Source organism: Typopeltis vanoorti, chromosome 6, assembly GCF_054136105.1.
Source record: "Typopeltis vanoorti isolate ZY-2024b chromosome 6, IOZ_Tvanoo_1.0, whole genome shotgun sequence".
Taxonomy (NCBI): Eukaryota; Metazoa; Arthropoda; class Arachnida; order Uropygi; family Thelyphonidae; genus Typopeltis; species Typopeltis vanoorti.
Genome location: NC_143554.1, coordinates 157,198,024 through 157,217,806, shown reverse-complemented (window position 1 = coordinate 157,217,806; position 19,783 = coordinate 157,198,024). Strand labels below are relative to the sequence as shown.

The window sequence follows — 19,783 nt, the reverse complement described above, 5'->3', positions numbered from 1 at the left end:
TGACTGTGTTATTGTTGATAGTGATGTTTTCTCCCTGGTGCAGGACACCAGAGTGTACAGAGGATTTGAAATTGGAAGTGATCACTATTTAGTCTTGAGCAGAATAAAATTGAATTTCATGCTGAAAAGAATAACATGTAAAAAAATTTTAAAGCGAATAAAAGTTGAGCATCTCTCAGATGTGAACTGTAGACTAAAATACACAAAGATTATTGAAGAAAAAATGAAAGAGTTTGAGAACAGGAATCAAACCTTAGAGATTCAGTGGCAAACTGAAAAAAACATTGATTGATTCTGCCAGAGAGGTATGTGGTGAGGTTGTCTGCAAGGATAAAAAAAATCAGAACTCCTTGGTGGACACAGGAAGTTAAAGAGGCAGTGAAGGAAAAGAAGAAAGCATATCAAAAGTTCCTGTCAAATAAGTCAGCTTGTGCTCCTAGAGAATACAGATACAAATGCAAGAATGCTAAATATTGTGTAAAACTAGCTAAACAAAAGTCATGGGAAGACTTTGGCGAGAATATAGAAAATAAACATCAAGAAGGTGGCAAAATATTCTGGAGGTTGTTGAGGAAGCTTAGGAATGGAGGAAACAGTGCTGTAAAAGGGGATAAAGGTGACATGAAAATGGGAGAAAAAGATATCCTTGAAGTATGAAGTAATTACTTTGAAAAACTGCTAAATGAAACAAGCAGTGATGACAGCACATTGGTAAAAAACACTGACCAGGCATGCAGTCAGGAATACATATCCTTACTTGAAGTAGAAAAATCCATCAAAGGCTTGAAATGTGGAAAGGCAGCAGGAGTAGATGATATTCCACCAGAAATTACTATTATTATTACTATTATTACGGGCAACTCCAGGGAGTCATTAGACTCATCGAGGGAGGCCCCAAATCATATTCATCACAACTATCCGACATTCATACAGTATCTATCATACCTCGCCTTAAACTCATTCACTGTCACAGCATCCACTACAGACTCAGGGAGCGCATTCCACTCATTCACTACTCTAAAAGTAAAGAACCCAGCTCTAACACCTTTACTAACCACACTTTTGCCCAGTTTCCATGGATGTCCCCTAGTCCTCCCACAACCAGCCCTGTTCTCAAAAATATCTTCTGAATTAATTTTATAGAAACCCTTCAGTAATTTGAATGTCTCAATCATATCTCCCCTCCTCCGCCTATCAACCAATTTTTGCAACCCACAAATCCTCAACCTGTTCTCGTACGGTTCATTCCACAGACCTGCTATCATCTTGGTCACTCGCCTCTGGATCCTCTCCACATCCTCCCCATCAAGAAGAAACCTAGGTGACCAAATCTGAGCACAGTAGACTAGATGGGGTCTTATCAAGGCTCGATAGAGAGGAACAATAACCTGCTTGTCTCTGCTTGTCAACGTATTCTTCAGCAACCAAGTGATTTGATGAGCTGTTTTGGTCACTTTTGCAATGTGTCCCCTAAATTTCAATTCCCTATCCACCAACACTCCTAAATCTCGTGCCTCATCAATTTCCTGGAGCAGGGTTCCACCAATGCAGTAAACTGCCTCCAATCTTTTCACCCCAAAATGCATAACCTTACATTTTGCCACATTAAACTGACATCCATTCTCCTTAGCCCAGACCTCCAATCTATCCAAATCATCCTGCAAAATTTTGACGTCATCTGCATTCATTATTGCCCTACCCAACTTCGCATCATCCGCAAACAAATGAACTGTTCCTCTCAGATCATTTCCTATATCATTTATGAACAAATTAAACAGCATTGGTCCAAGAACAGATCCTTGTGGCACACCACTAGTCACAGGCCGTCTTGTGGACTCTACTCCCGAGTAAACCACTCTCTGATATCTCTCCGTCAACCACCCTCCTATCCATCTCACCAACCCTATGTCCATTCCCATATGCTGCAATTTACTGATTAGAATTCCATGTGGAATCCTGTCAAAGGCCTTGGCAAGGTCCAGTAGAATCACCGTAAACCCATTACCCTTATCCAGTTCAGCCGTCACTGTGTTATAATACGTGAGCAAGTTACTGAGGCATGACCTACCCTTCACAAAACCATGCTGTCCCCGATACAGTATCCCATTTTCTTCAATCCAATCTTGTATTTTCCTTTTGACTATTTTCTCTAAGACCTTTACAATGATTCCTGATATGCTAATCGGTCGGTAATTTACAACAGCAGTCTTGGAACCACCTTTATGCAGTGGAACTATTTTCCCCTCTTTCCACCCGCTCGGGACTAACCCAGACCCGAGACTCAAATTAAACAAAATGGTCAAGGGTACTGACAATTCTTTAGCTGCTTCTCGTACAACACGAGCTGGTATACCATCCAATCCCACAGATGTATTGATATTGAGGTTATGCAATAGACTACTCACCTCCACTTCATTAACCACAATTCCCGTATAATCTACTGGTTTATTCGTTTCTGCAATGTCACCACCTTGATGATATACTTTTGCAAAGTGCTCACTCAGTAACTCAACTATCTCAACTGATTCAGTTACCTCCCTACCATCGGCATTCTTTAAAATCAATCTGCCATGTACATTTTTCCTTTTACTTGCTGCATATCTAAAAAACTGTTTAGGATTCACTTTAGCCTGCATGGCCAATGTTCTTTCGTAATCCTTTTTTGCTTTTCTTACCACACTCGTCACCCTTCTGGCCTGCGCTTTATACCGTTCATGTGCCTGCCGGTCACCCTTCTCCTTAAATTCCCTCCATAGTTGTTTCTTTTTTTGCAACTCAAGCTTAATGGTGTTATTCATCCATTTAACCCCTACTTGATTTATTATTCGGACTCTAGGTATACAGTCAGCCATTGCTTCATGCAAGCACTTCTTAACTACCTCCCATGCACTATCAACTTCTAGTCCTTGCAGTTGTACATGCCATGGCACTGAACCAATCAAACTCCTAAGCTTGTCATACTTTCCCGCCCGATAATTCCACATGTACCCTGTCTTAATTGAAAATTCTACACCTTTAGCCACCTCCCAAGTTAAGACCCTATGATCACTCTCACCGATTGGTGGCAATGTGGTCATATTTGTTACAGCCAAATCCTCAGATGTAATTACTAGGTCAAGCACTCTCTGACCCCTAGTATTTTCCATTACATGCTGTCGCAGATAGTTATCCCTTAATAACCGCATAAAATCCAGTTCCTTCCTCCCATGTGTCCTCTCCTCACTCCAATCAATGCGACCATAGTTGAAATCTCCCATAATAATCACCCTCCTTCCACCCATTTCTTCTATTTGATTGTGCATACTGTCACCACCATCTTTTCCATCACCTGGTCTATAGCAGCACCCAATTGTATATTTAGTTCTGCTAGCCACAATCTCACACCAAATGGCCTCAAATGTGCTCTTTTCTCTATCCTGCAATTCAACTTCTATTCTCCTTGGCTGGAGCTCATCAGCTCTCATCAACAATACTCCTCCCCCCATTTTATTCTCTCTGTCATTCCTGAACACACTATACCCATCACATTCAATCCCACTAGTTATATCATCTACAGTCAGCCATGTTTCACTAATACCTATAACCTGTGGTCTGGAAGTGCCAACCATGGCCAAAAACTCTTCCTTCTTGTTCCTAATACTCCTAGTATTAGTGTACATGAATTTAAGACCCCCATTAGCCCCAACCCTACCTTGCAACCCCAACCCTACCTGTCTTACAGTGGGCAAATAAGTAAAATATTTATTTTTACTGAATTATGCTGTGCAGCCACTGTATAGTTCAGAAAACCTGGACAGAGGGACGAATTCCTGATGATTAGAGTAGAGCTCTCATAGTACCCATATATAAAAAGGGAAATAAAACTGAATGTGAGAATTACAGAGGCATTTCCCTACTGAGTGTTCCTGGCAAGATCTATGCAAGTGTACCTGGGAAACGGTTGAGAAGAATTGTGGAAGAAAAGCTGGGCGAAGAACAAGCTGGATTCAGGCCAAATAGAGGCTGCCAGGAATCAGATCTTCACTTTACGACAAATAGTTGAGAAAGCATGGGAATATAACAGAGATCTGTGTTTAAGTTTTGTCGATTTGGAAAAGGCATATGACAAGGTGCCAAGAGAGAAGTCAATATGCTACAGTTATATGGTGTCAATGGGGCATTATATCAAGCAATACTTAGTCTTTATTTGAGTTGTAAGTCAGCAGTTAGAATTGAAGGAAGTACACGAAGATGGTTTAATGTTAAATCTGGTGTGAGAGAAGGATGTACATTATCCCCTCTATTATTCATTATCTATATGAATCACATTATGAAAAGTGGTATTAAACATGATATCAAAATTGGAGATGTTAATGTCAGCTCTTTGCTTTATGCGGACGATGTTATACTTCTAAATAAATCCGCTACAAGTCTGCAAGATTCTCTGACTAAATTGAATAGCTGTTGTAATAGATATGGTATGAAGGTCAGCAATAAAAAGACAAAGACAATGAAAATAGGTAGAATCATTGAAAATGTCAACTGTGTTGTGAATGGAGAACCTGTGGAACAAGTGAAACATTTCAGCTACTTAGGCACGATTTTTAGTGACGATGGTAAATTAAATATAGAAATAGACAACAGAATCAGCAAAGCTGGTATGGTAGGAAGTCAATTGAATAAATTCATATGGAATAACAGCGAAATTAGTTGGAACACTAAATTAGCTGTATACAGGACAGAAATAAAACACTTGACCAAAGACTAGAAACCACAGATATGAGAGTCCTGAGAAAGATTAGAGGCATGAAGTGGCATCAGTGGCAATATCATATTAAAAACGAAGATATTAGGAAAGAACTTGACATTGTCAGCATCCAGGAATTCGTTAACAGAGCTAATCTCAGGTGGTATGGTCACTTAAACAGAATGGATGAGATAAGATTTGCAAAACAAGTGTTCTTTGCCAGGTTGGCAGAAAAACGACCCAGAGGAAGACCAAGATATAGGTGGATTAATACGGTACAAAGTGCCTTAGATGATAGAAATATAAGATCTGATAATGTTGGAGTCTTGACAAGGAACAGACTGATTTGGACGAAAATTGTAGATAGGAAGTTAGTAATTATGTAAATTTTTCATGTAGTACTATCATATCCTGTACACCACCCTTTGAGGGTACATGTGAGGAATTTGATGATGATACTTTAAAAAAAAAAATCAGAAGCCTGTTATAAGAAAGGCAGCTGGAGTAAATGATATCTGGTCAGATATAGAGGTACAGAAGTTTTGCAGTGGCTACACTGCATAATTCAGAAGGTGGAACCAGACAATTAGAGTACAGCTCTCGCAATTCCCAGTTATCAAAATGGTAATAAAACTAAATGTAAAAATTACAGAGGAATTTTTTAGTTTAGTGGTTCTGCATGAGATTTATGCAAGCATACTTCAGAAGAGGCTAAGAAGAATTGTGAAAAAAAATCTGGAAAAGAACAAGCTGGGTTGAGACCAAACAGATTGTCAAAATCAGAATTTCACTTTAAGACAAATACCTGAGAAATCATAATAAGGAATATAACAAAGACCTTGTACTTAAGTGTTATAGATCTGGAAAAAGAATACAATCAGGTGCCCAGAGAAAAGCTTGACAAAATGCTAGAGTTATATGGGATAAACATATTGCTGATTATACAGAGCAATATATGGCCTATATTTAAGTTGTAGTTACAACTGAAGAAAATACAGGAAGATGGTTTAATGTAAAATCAGGTAAAACAAGGGCATATAGAACAAGGCACCATCTTTTTCTAAGTGCCAAGTAAATGTGTGGTCTACAATTGTGTGAGGACATATTTTTCTTTTTTGTGAGTGATTGAAAGTACACTAAATGTGAATGACTTTTGGGAGAAGTATAATATTCATTATGTAGAGCTGACTTCTTATGATAAGTTCTGGACGTCATGGAGATAGGCACTTAATAATATTTTTTGATTGCTATGGTCATGATTTGTTCTGTAATTTTATTCAGAGTTAATAATTTTTTTGTTTTCTCATAATTTAGCAATTATATAAGGAAATAATGTCCAATATAAAATATACAGAAGATTCTAAAAAACAAAAGAATAGTAAATATTTGTTGTTTTTTTTCATAGCCAAATAAACAAAGTCAGAAGTAACATGAAATACAGTATGTTGGATTTTCTGCAATGCCTCACACATGGAATTTTATTGGTGAATTATTGAACTCTTCTAGAAATAATGACCTTGTCAGAATGTTAGATTGTTAATTACAAGCTGACCTCAAAGTTTCTTAAACATTAATTTTATGTTTACGGTCAAATTTACTATCAGGTAGCCAGTCTGCCAAATGATTTAAAACTTATGGTAACCAATTAATGTTGTGATTACTAACTTATGATGCAAAACTGAAAGTTGTGAAAAATACACAATTTTCAAACATGCTTCATCACATTTTGAAGGGTTTCTACTTGTGCTAACAAACAATTCAAAAGATCTGTCAAGTCAGTGAAACTATTAAACAAAAGCACAGATAGCCAGCAAAGGTTGGTTGATTGGTAGAGCTGCTACTAATGGCTCATGCAAAACGTTAAGCAAGCTTGAGCACGGTTAGTAGTTGGAAGGGGACCAGTTGTTCGATGCTGTTGGCACACTCTCCCTCGATGAGTCTCTGGACTTCCTGGAGGTGTCAAATAATGATAATAATAATAATAAAATATTAGGTATAAATTTCTTAGCAAACTATCAATTCTCCTGTAATTTTTCTATGAGGGAAATATCCCTAATGAACAGGAAAAGAAGTATCAGAAGAAATAGTAATCATATATATGATGGAACAAGGCGACAGACAAAGGAGTTTTATTTACCAAATGGATTGGAACTGCCTACTAAAGTAAAATCATCTGTAAGTAAATCAACTAAAAAGGATGGTGATGGAATTTCTGATGTGCTTTATCAGACTGAAACACTGCTAGATACTGATGAACCATCACAGCAACAAATATCCATACCTAAGTCAGATGTTGACACTGAAAATCAACTAAGAGTTAAAGTTAATTTTGCCAAGGTAACTGCTTTCCATAATAGAATTAGAAATTTGGGAAGTCACTGTAAATACAAGGAAATGAGTGATCACAGAAGGAAGACTAAAAGAACGGATTACCAAGACGTGAGACAACTGAGACTAGATATTAGTGACAGAGAACAGAGTTTCTACCCTGAAAAGACATTACCTCACTATAGGCACAAAGAACAAATGTTTCCTTATGTTAGAAACAGCAAGGATCCAAGAGGAAATGCAGAGAGAAATAAATATATAAAGCATGACAACAAATCAGGCTTGGTTCAACCTAGGAACTATTTAAGAACTCAAAAAGGAGATGAGAAGTCTGATTCCTCCACCAATGGATCTTATGTGAAAAATTTTTCAGAGAAAGAGTAGGCCTTTGTTAAGTTGTAAATGAAGATATTTTATGTTTTAATACTTCATTCACATTTAACATAATCCACCATGTCATAAGCAAGACTTGTAAATATTATTTGTTGTTAGTCTCTTGCTTGTAATATATTATTCATATAAATGCTTTGAGTTTTGTTTGTTTAATCTTAGAATATGTAATAATAATGAAAATACTCTATATAAATATGTCATTCATTTTATTTAGTTTATTATGTCAAATTTATTATGAGAAACTGTAAGTAAATTTAAATGTATATTATATCTTTTTTATTTTGTTTCTGTATGTAAGAGTGATTTTATATAATTCTTCTGATTGAATTTGATTGGCTGCTGAAGGAGAAATGGAGCTTGTTTTTAGTCAGTGTGTGTTTAGAACGTGAACGACTGTGATATGGAGTGAAGCCAGTAGATGTAAGCTGAATTGGCTAGAACTGGATTTTGGTGGGAAGAATGAATGATTTTAATTGGAAAACGAAAGTAAAGAGGGAGAGAAGCATTCAGGACAGCAAGGAGTGAAGTATCGGGTGGCAGTAAGGGGATTTGGGAAATGACATAAATTGATTAAGAAAGGACTGGGAATTAATAGGCAATTCGGAATATTTCTATGGAATTCTAAAATTACGACGAATTCCAGTTGTTTTGAGGAAGAGTAGTGCAAAGCTGAATTTAATGCATAGAAGAAAATAAGGAATAAGTAGATTACCTAAAATGAGTGCATCAAGACTTGTGTAACTCTACGTTTAATATTTCAGTTATTATAGTGAAGATTTCTTTTGAATAGTGTTACTTCAAACTAATAGTTAATTACAGTTTTAAGTGTGCCTATAGTAAATCCATTGTGTAAAAAGTGTAACCTGGTACGAGCAGTCCTTTTTGTATTTCACTGTGAAGAAATAAGAGTTAGCTCCGCCTGATATATCTTAACATTAACTATGGCTTTCTACTAAAAATAGCCGAAGTATGGAGCTTTAAAGTGTTTCCCCCCTTGAAATGATAACTACCTCATAATTATATTAAGTGTTTGTTGACTAAGAGAGAATTAGAGAATTCTACTTTAAGAATAATTACTGTAAAATTCTGGAACATTGAACTGTGTGAACCATTTTCAATTATTCAGAAGACTATAGAATTGACAGCTGAATGTTTGATGCTTAATATATTATGTTTGTTATGAGTATTTGAACTAAGTTGATGTATAAAAGAATTGAATTATCTCATTGAATAGAGACAAGCTGTGATAATAGTATTTAAGCATTGAAGAATAAGATCTATAAATTTAACTTTAATCTTTAAACCAAACCGAGTGGCTACTAGTGTTTTAGACATATTTTGAATATTGTTCAATTAGATTATCTTGCTTAGAAAATTATGCTTAAATGTACATGTTCTATAACCCTGTATTAAATGTTTATTTTATTGAATTCATTTGTTGTTTGCCTGATTTTTCTTCATTGCCCCATTCATAAAACTTATTTGAACCTTGCAGAAGCCTTTATTCATAATATTAACCTCGGCCTGTATAAAGTAAGATTGCAAAACTTAGTTGAATTGATTCCTCTGTATTATATAGACTAATCTGAATATAGGGTGGCACAGAATAATATAAATTTCCTTATATTCGGATCAGTATCAATCAGCATCTAACAAGATAAAAAATGGAATTTAAAGAAATAAGAATAGATCCAACTTACCAGCATAAATGGATCAATTAGCAAGATGGATGACACAACAATATCAAGGCATCTCTTGCCAAATATTTGCATTTTTTGATATCTTAATCACTTTTAAATGCAAGCATTTTTTACATGCTTAGTTACCTATAAAATAACAATAATGGATATTGATTATCCTTTTGTTTTATAGCCTACAATAACAGGCTGATTCTGAATGAGACACATGCAATGCACAAAACGTTTCTCCTTACCTTCTGCTCATCCTAGGTTTGGTAACTGGTATTGAGTGTAATGGGTATACTGTTTTTAGGAATGACAAGAGATATGAGAGAAGGGAGATGATGATATCAGATGACTTGTCCAGTTAGGGTAGAAATGCGAGAAAACAATGATACCCCTTGTAGCAGTCAGTTTGAAGTTGTCTGCTGTGAAGTGGAAGCTAACAGAATGAAATATATGGTAGAGGTGCTGCTACAGACCTGGTGACTCAGTTGCAGAGGATAAAGAAATGCATCCCCAATTTAGCCTTATGGGTATTAAACAAGTGATCATTATGGGTAACTTTAATTATCCAAACATTGATTGGGTAGAAGAGAAATCTCATGATAAGAATGAAGAAGAATTTATTGAATTGTTGCAAGACAGCTTTCTCAAACAGCATGTGAAAGAAGGAACTCGAGGTCTGTGACCTCGAGTTCTTCGAATTGCTAAAATCATTGAGCTCTCGATGTTTTAGCAATTTGTTCATATGTAATGACAATGTTATGACCGGGTTGGATAAAGGGAATGGATATACTATGATAATGTTGCATTTTGCTAAGCCATTTGTTAGGATGTCACACAAAAGACTGTTGCATAAATTGAAGAATATGGAATTAGAATATGAACTCTTGACTTGGATCAGCGGATCCAAGTCGAGTTAATATTCTAAGCCAAGGTATATGGCAGGTGTGAATCTGCCAGATTTAGAGTTCAGGGTTTAGTCGTTGGGTCTTTTCCCCTCTAGTTTATCTGGGTTTTTTCTTCCCTCAAACAGGCAAACCGGCCTCATGAACACACACAGATACAGTCATGAATATCGCCCTTAGGGGATGCAGCAGAGGAGTGGTGAACCTGCTGCATTAATATGCCAGTAACCCCTCATTAGGAGTGGACTCTACCTGTCCTAGGATGGATGAGAAGGATAGGATAGGATAAACATTAGGAACGGTCTAACTGGAGATGTACAATTGTTTGCCAATGATGCAAAGATAGGCAGGGCAATCAGTAGCATAATGCTTATATCCAGCATTATCTACAGCTATTCTCGTGGAAAGGCTTAGATGTTGGTTATGCATTTTCACTATATAATTTAAGGAAATTACAACGTACTAGGATATACATTAAAATAAATTTTAATATATTTCAATATTTCGGCAACGTCACATTGCCATTTTCAAGAACTTAAGAACAAGACACGTGCACGCAGGCACAACAAAACAGTAAATGAGGAAGAAGTCTGAAGCTATTATTTCTCCTAAAGTCCTGATGGTGCCCTCTAGTGGGCAATGTTGGTATTCTTGGGCGATTGGGCTGAAGGTCTTCTGATGTAGGTTTCCCAAATTTGAGGAAGTCTCATGCAGCCAAATTTGTTGAGGTTTGGATTGTTTCTTAGGGCTGAAGTTGATTCCATGAAAAGCCTTTCATATCTGTATTTGCTACGCCGTTTTATCCTGACTTTCTTCCACCGTATTCTATGCCAGGTATCCAGCGCATGGTCAGCAAGACCAGAGTGGCTGTATTGGTGAAACCGGATGTAGTCCTTGTGTTCTGAAATTCTGATATTTGCTGTCCTGCCTGTTTGGCCAAAGTAGGACAGCTTACAGCTGCAAGGGACCTGATATACACCAGGTAGGTCTTGGGGGGGGGGGGTCTTTAGTAGAGCGGATCAGGGATGCCAATTTTTTATATGGTTTGTAACAAGAAGTTAAGTTATGTTTTTTTAGGATTTTTGTGATTTTTTCCAAGGTGCCTTGGATATAGGGTATGGTGATGGATTTAGAGTAATCCTTGTTGTGAGGGAGGGGGGGGGTTTACTGGTTTCAATATTTTTTGGATTTTTTTTGGGGGGTGGGGGGTAGCCATTGGCTGAGAAAGTTTTGAAAATGTGGTTTAGTTCTGTGGTTAGGGCATTGTCATTCGAGCAGATAAGTTTAGCCCTGTTGTGTAGTGTCTTAATGACTCCATATTTTTGTGAGGGGGGGGGGGGATTGTTGGTGAATGTATCTGCCTGTATGGGTGGGTTTTCGATATACTGAGAAAACCAAGGTTCCATCCGTGTGTCTAAGAAAGGAATGCAGTTCTTTTTTTCCTCTTCCAGGGTGAATTTGATTCTGGGGTGTTGGTTGTACTGTCCTACTTTGGCCAAACAGGCAGGACAGCAAATATCAGAATTTCAGAACACAAGGACTACATCCGGTTTCACCAGTACAGCTACTCTGGTCTTGCTGACCATGCGCTGGATACCTGCCATAGAATACGGTGGAAGAAAGCCTGGATAATACACCATAGCAAATACAGATATGAAAGGCTTTTCATGGAATCAACTTCAGCCCTAAGAAACGGTCCAAACCTCAACAAATTTGGCTGCATGAGACTTACTCAAATTTGGGAAACCTACATCAGAAGACCTTCAGCCCAATTGCCCAAGAATTCCAACATTGCCCACTAGAGGGCACCATCAGGACTTTAGGAGAAATAATAGCTTCAGACTTCTTCCTCATTTACTGTTTTGTTGTGCCTGCGTGCAAGTGTCTTGTTCTTAAGTTCTTGAAAATGGCAACGTGACATTGCCGAAATATTGACATATATTAAATTTTATTTTAATGTATATCCTAGTACGTTGTAATTTCCTTAAATTATATAGTGAAAATTATCTACAGCACCATGAGATAATGTAGCATTATCTCATGTTGCTACAAGAAACTGATGAGATTGGGGATCTTGCTGTAATGGTCAATAACAATTTCAAGTTCAAAGATCACATAGCATAAGCTTCAAATACAACTCAGAGGATGTTGGAAGTTTATTTTTCACCTGGTTAGACTATAATAAATTTAGTTTAATCCTTTATCCAAGTGTAAGCAAACAAAGTTTGCACCTGAAAATATCTTCACTTCGATATTGTCATCGTCCGGTTGCATCCTCTAGCAAGAGGGTTGCAGCTCTTCTCCATTTCTCTCTGTCTGTCGCTTCCATTATTCTTAAACCAGTCCATTCCACAATGTCATTAAACCACTCTCTAGTTGGTCTTCCACGTCTTCTCTTCCCCTCAACTTTCCCTTGTAATATAGTTCTTGTCAGGTGTCCCGAAGAACCACTCAGAAGATGTCCTGCAAATCTAGTCTTTCTTTGCATAATATTCTTTAGCAGTGTTCTTTCCATCCCAACTCGTCTTAAAACTTCTTGATTTGATATTCTTTCTGTATAGCTAATCTTTTCCATCTTTCTATAACTCCACATTTCCAATGCACTTCGATATAGGATTAACTAAATTTATTATAACCACTCAGAGGATAATTGCAACGTTGAAGTGAACCTTGACATGTAAGGATAACGAAGTCATTTTGCCTCTTTATAAGGCCTTGATAAGATCACACCTGGATTATTGCACTTTGATTGTACTCTTGATGGGGATTTAGATTATAGGAATAGATTGTGAGTGTATTACAGACTTTGGTTAATAGGAAAAAGAGGGGTGATACGATAGAGTTATATAAACTTTTGAATGGGTGTTATAGGATATTGTCTGAAATTTTTCATTATATGGAAGACAGGGAGAGAACACATGGGGCATCCGTAGAAGATAAGTTTGATTGTAGTCAAGAAATGGATAAGAGCTAAGTTTTTCTCTCACAGATCAGTGAGTTGAATAGTTTGCCTGGAGGTTAATATAGGATTAACTAAATTTATTATAACCACTCAGAGGATAATTGCAACGTTGAAGTGAACCTTGACATGTAAGGATAACGAAGTCATTTTGCCTCTTTATAAGGCCTTGATAAGATCACACCTGGATTATTGCACTTTGATTGTACTCTTAATGGGGATTTAGATTATAGGAATAGATTGTGAGTGTATTACAGACTTTGGTTAATAGGAAAAAGAGGGGTGATACGATAGAGTTATATAAACTTTTGAATGGGTGTTATAGGATATTGTCTGAAATTTTTCATTATATGGAAGACAGGGAGAGAACACATGGGGCATCCGTAGAAGATAAGTTTGATTGTAGTCAAGAAATGGATAAGAGCTAAGTTTTTCTCTCACAGATCAGTGAGTTGAATAGTTTGCCTGGAGGTTAATATAGGATTAACTAAATTTATTATAACCACTCAGAGGATAATTGCAACGTTGAAGTGAACCTTGACATGTAAGGATAACGAAGTCATTTTGCCTCTTTATAAGGCCTTGATAAGATCACACCTGGATTATTGCACTTTGATTGTACTCTTGATGGGGATTTAGATTATAGGAATAGATTGTGAGTGTATTACAGACTTTGGTTAATAGGAAAAAGAGGGGTGATACGATAGAGTTATATAAACTTTTGAATGGGTGTTATAGGATATTGTCTGAAATTTTTCATTATATGGAAGACAGGGAGAGAACACATGGGGCATCCGTAGAAGATAAGTTTGATTGTAGTCAAGAAATGGGTAAGAGCTAAGTTTTTCTCTCACAGATCAGTGAGTTGAATAGTTTGCCTTTAGGGGTAGTGAGTGTATATAGTATGAATGAATTTAAGAGAAGGTATGACAGTTAATTTGGGTGATTTATAACCTCCCTCAATGAGTCTTTACTCCCTGGAGGTTTTAAATAATAATAATAATAATAAAAAGTTACTGAAGTTTATATTTCTAAAGCCTTATATCCACAAAACTGTACTCTTTTTTTAAACAGTATTTCTAGCAATAATTTTTGTCAATAAAATATAAATTTGTTGAGGGTATGTTTTATCTCATGATGTATTTATCATGGGTTTATAATGTGCAATCTGTATACAGTAGCCTGGGAAGTATATAACTTTTTAACTTATGAGGGTGGTCTGAAAAGTTCTTGGTCTCGACCATAGATGGCAACACTATCGGCAAGATTTTTCTTTTTTTCTAAATTGGTACATCTGTCATAAGCATCCATGTGAAGTTGCAAGTTATCAAGTGGTTTGGTTTATACATCTGTCTGAAGCAAAAGTGTTGTCTGTATCCCTTGAAATGGATAAAATTGAGTATCGTGCGGTCATAAAATTCTTTGTAAAAGAAGGTTTAAACAGCAAAAGAAATTCATTCGAAGTTCATAAAAATTTATGGGCGGCACTCTTCTCCTTCGTTTTTGACAATTAAGAAATGGGCTGCCGAGTTTAAACATGGCTACACCAGCCTTGAAGATGATCCATGTGAAGGATGCCCAAAAAGTGTAACAACACCAGAAATCATTGATCAAGTGCGCGATATGGTATTGGATGACTGGTGAGTCAAAGTGCGTGAAATTGCTGAGATTATGGGCATAACAAAAGAATGTGTAGGATATATTTTGCATGAAGAATTACATATGAAAAGCTTTGCACAAGATGGGTGCCTCACTTGTTCACAGCAGATCAAAAACGCACTCGCATGAAAATCTCTGAACAGTGCTTGGAGCATTTTAATAAGAATAAAACTGATTTTGTGTGTCGATTTATTACTATAGATGAGACTTGGATTCACCATTACCCACCAGAATCCAAACAGCAGTCAAAGCAGTAGACAGAAGCCAGTTGTTCAGCGCCAAAGAAGACAAAGTCGGTTCCATCAGTAGGAAAGGTCATGGCATCGATGTTTTGGGATGCTAAAGGTATTTTGTTTATTAATTATCTTGAAAACAATAACCGGGGAATATAATTCTGATCTTTTAACCAGACTAGATGAAAAAATTCATGAGAAAAGACCCAGTTTGCAGAAGGAGAAAATCATCTTTCATCAGGACAATGCACTTGTCCACAAAGGTGTTTTGGCAATGGAAAAATTAAGGGATCTGCACTATGAATTGGAACATCCACCCTATTCCCCAGATTTGGCTCCCTCTGACTTCTATCTCTTCCCAAAACTAAAACTCTTTCTTGGTGGTCAGCGTTTTTCTTCGAATCAAGAGGTGATTGCAGCTGTAGAGGGGTATTTTGCAGATGCTACTGAGAACCACTACAGGGATGGGATAATGGCACTGGCACATCACTGGAATAAATGTATTAGTCTTAAGGGAGATTATGTTGAGAAAAAAAAAATTCAAATTATAAATTCGTTTTTTTCATTGTTAGGCTGAGAACTTTTCAGACCACCCTCTACATGATCTGAACTATTGAAAAAATTGAAATATTTAATTAATTTTTATTACAGAAAATACTTTCATGTTTCTTAGATTTTGCGAAAAATTCAAGCAGCTGCATGTTCTCTAAACTTTTATGCAGTTAATAGTTTTTCAAATTGCAACTATTTATTTTATGCAGGTGACACTGGAGAAATTAAAGGAGAAGTTAGAGAACAGATAAATTCAAAAGTGGCAGAGTGGCGAGAAGAAGGAAAGGCAGAAATTGTACCAGGAGTTCTCTTTATTGATGAGGTCCACATGTTAGATATAGAATGCTTTTCTTTTTTAAATCGTGCTATGGAAAGTGATCTTGCTCCAGTTCTTATCATGGCTACTAATCGAGGTATTACACGTATACGTGGTACTAATTATCAAAGTCCTCATGGTATCCCTATTGATCTTCTGGATAGGCTTGTGATAATATCAACATCTCCATATGAAGAAAAAGAAATCAAACAAATATTGAAAATAAGGTAACAGTAAACTAATAAATTGAAAATGTTTAAATCATCACTTTTTTTTCTTTAGTTTTTTTTTAATCGATAATTATATTATATTAAAATCCATAGCAAATCACGAAATGGCTGTTATTCATTAAGAATATAGTGTTTTGACTCATACTCAAAACTAGTTATTTCTGCAAACAGATGCCATTTTCTTGTGCATCATCAGTGTGTGATTAGTCATAGAGATCATCAATTTATTTTTTTAAGATAAACTATATACTGCATTGTTAATGAGCAGCTGGATGGATGTGTGCAATCTTTTGCCATTCTATTCACATTTTTATTTTGTATTTTATTTTGTTTGATTGCTGGCATTGCTTCTCACTTCTCACTTAGTCAAGCTCTTTTATTTTGCAAGCATGTGGGGGGGGGGGGAATAATATACTCCCTGCAGTTGAGAATCAATTGTAATCAGCTATGATGAATGTACATAAATGAATCGGTTTTTGTCTCTGTTCTTTTTCTCTTTTAAACAGGAATTTCTCAACTTCCTTTTCAGCCTTGTTGAGCCATTGTGATGCTTGCATCATTCATCCTTGTTCTTCCTAATCTTTATTCACTCCAAGGCAACTTTTACTATATATTCAACTTTTTTTACATATCCGTACTATTTTTTTAACTTCTCTATGATCAATATTAGTCTTCTTCACATCATCTAATTACATCCATATTCAGTTTCTTCTGATCTATGGCAAAAGCTCATTTTCAATTCATTTTCAACTCATTTTCAAAAGCCCCATTTTCACTACAAGTGAAAATGGGGCTTTTGAATCATATGATTCATGTTTGATCCATATAGTTTGTTTAAGTGTATTTTGGAGTTTCTGCAGTATCATTAGCTAATCAACAAATCACTTTTTAAAAAAAAATCAAAAACACCATGACCATGGAAGCTTTTCTTTTTCAGCTGTCAGAATGCATCATAATTATGCATGTTGCTCCACTGTCTGGAATAATACAGGATGACCATAATTAAACTTCCCCTATTTACAGCCATATGTGGCTTGATCTAATAACTGGAATTGTTCTTTGAGATGTTCTTTGTACAATCTTTGTTTGTCAAGATTTGATCTTTTCAAATCAAGATTTGAGAGAATCAAATCTTGATTATGGGTCCAAAGTCTGTGCTTCTGCCAGGGAAAGTACTCTGTGATGACTAGATTCTGTTCACACTCAAGCCATCTGAATTGCAACTGATGCATTTCAAATGTCACCTATTCCTTCTGTATAATTTAAGGTTACACAGTGGTCAGCATTCATAGTTAAGAATTTATGGAGACAACACAGGTGTTAAAATAATTACTTTGCTTAATACTAGGAAAGTAACAATCGACATTTTGACCTCTGTATTGAGGTCATCATCAGGAAAATTCATATGTATGAGATACAAGCTACATGCTACTGCACTTTGCAAAGGTAAAATGAATCTAACTGCCTATTAATCTTTTACCTGGCCTGACCTCTTGTGGAAAAACTAAATTAATAATATTAAATTTTAACAAAATTAAATAAAAAAAACTATAAATATAAAAATAAATTAAAATTAAATTAAAATATAAAAAATAAACACATGAAATATTTTTATAAATAAATAAATTAAAAACAGAATTACATTAAACTTTCTAAAGTCCTCTCATATTGAGATTTTCTTCTGGGCTTGTTCTGGTTGCTATATAAGGGTTGCAGATGGATCTTCCACATTCTTGGAATGATTAATCCATCATTTTTGTTCAGGTTTGGATAGTGTTTTAATATTTCACAGGCTTCTGTATTCCTTCTATATATTCCTTTGTTTTTGTCTGTTATACACAATGAAAATAAAATCCCTGCCTGACCATCCCACATGGCCATCTATTTTTCATACATGATGGGAGAATCCATACAACACTACAGACTGCCACTAAACACTTCTGCTGTGTTATTCATGCATACCAGTATGTAGCTTTTCTTTCAGCAGGCTACTGAAATTTTCCACTCCTGCTGTTGTGTACAGCAGCTCTTTGAATTTCATTGAATTGAATACCCTGATTTTTTTGCCTGTCTACACAGACAGTTCAAAATCGGATGACCTAGTGAAATCTACTGCCACCTTTTCGGACACCATTATATCTGCACAAATACCATTAGAGTGTAACAACTTTACAGCTGTGCTATATGCAAAAAGCTTGCACCAAAGTACATTAGATTGTATTGCAGTCAAAGATGCATAATACATTCAGACTTACAAAGTTCTCTTCAGGCAGTAAAAAAGTCTATAGCTACAGAAATATCCAGTGCTCTCTTGAATCCAGCACTTCCTCTCTAAGTTATGGAAATGTAGCTTCCATAACTTAGAGAGGAAGTGTAAGATTCATTCTGAGACATATTAGGATCAAAGGAAATGAGGCTACAAATACTGCAACTAGGTCAGCTCATTTCTCAAACATCCACCATCTGCCTGTACCATACGCTAGTTATTCGCAGATTATCAGACACAACCTCTATCCCTGTGGCAGTCATCTTAGAATAGAGAGACTAATAATAAACTCTACCAGATTAAGCCTTAAATTAAATTGTGGCAGTCTAGTCTACACAAAGATCTTAAAGAGGATGTTGTTCTTGCTGCTCATCTCCACATTGGTCATGGTCATCTTACACACGCCTTCCTATTGAGGGGTGATAACATGCCTACATGTGGGTTATATGCCATCATTCATATTTTACTGTATGGTACAGACAGATGGTGGATGTTTGAGAAAGGAGTGACCTAGCTGCAGTATTTGTAGTCTCATTTCCTTTGATCCTAATATGTCTCGGGATCTATCATTCATATTTTAATCAACTGCTTTTATTTCACCAGCCAGAGTAATCATTTGTCACTTTAATAATCTGTCTGAGACCTATACCCTAGCAGATTTTATCAGACTCGTCGAACATCATCCTGGTTTTTAAATTTTTACAGAGTATCAATGCTTAATGTGTTGTATAAATTATATACTTATTGGCTTTATTAATTTAATTTATTGTGTATATCCTTTCTAAAACTTGTTTTTTTAAACTGTTCATTTTTGGTCTAAGCTGTTAAAACTGAGAACTTTTATTGTTAAAAGACCGTAAGATTTAATGATTACAAATACAAAGAGCCAACAAGTTTCACTAGCCACTGTCTAGCATTTCCAAGGCTGTACTGGTGTGAAAACAAATGCATCAAGTTACATGAAAACCTACACTTTAGTAACTGTTAGGCCGTTACATTTGATAATTCGTGTTTGATAGCGTGCATGTGTTCGAATGCTTCAGTCAGAATACGGTACATGACCACATGTTGTGTAGTTTTTCGCATATTGTACTGTTGAGCTGAGAGAATTGATGAGATATTTCCATGTCTTTAAGAATAGCACCTTGATTTCTATTTAAATTATTGCCTGTGCGTAGCACCACTGCTGCTTCTTTGAAAGTTCTGTGTCTGTAGTTAGTCATTCTTGATGTAAGGCATAGAACTGTTTTTCCAATCTATAACGTGATTTGATGTTGAGAAATGATGAGCTAAACCAGATGTGATTATTCTATTGTGATTGACATCCCCCACGTGTTCCTTCTGTCTTATTTCAAAACTTCTAGAGGTCTGTCCAATGTAAGAAAGGCCACACGTGCATGGAATTTCATATACTCCAGGAAATTTGAAGAAAGGTACTTCACCTTTCAGAGATCTTAAGACTTGCCTGATCATGGTAGTTGGTTTAAAAGCCACTCTGATGTTATGAGCTTTTAGCATTCTCGCCAATTTT

At 36.1% G+C, this 19,783-nt stretch overlaps 1 protein-coding gene across 3 annotated transcripts in view; it reads left to right on the top strand.

Annotated features, from left to right (window-relative positions):
* Positions 1-19,783, top strand: part of rept (RuvB-like helicase 2 rept) — a 190,777-nt gene that overhangs the window by 150,430 nt on the left and 20,564 nt on the right. For all 3 annotated transcript variants that reach the window (XM_090394501.1, XM_090394503.1, XM_090394502.1), the window contains one exon: positions 15,650-15,983. In XM_090394501.1, coding sequence (XP_090250627.1) covers positions 15,650-15,983 — 334 coding nt within the window. The remainder of the gene's footprint in view (positions 1-15,649; positions 15,984-19,783) is intronic.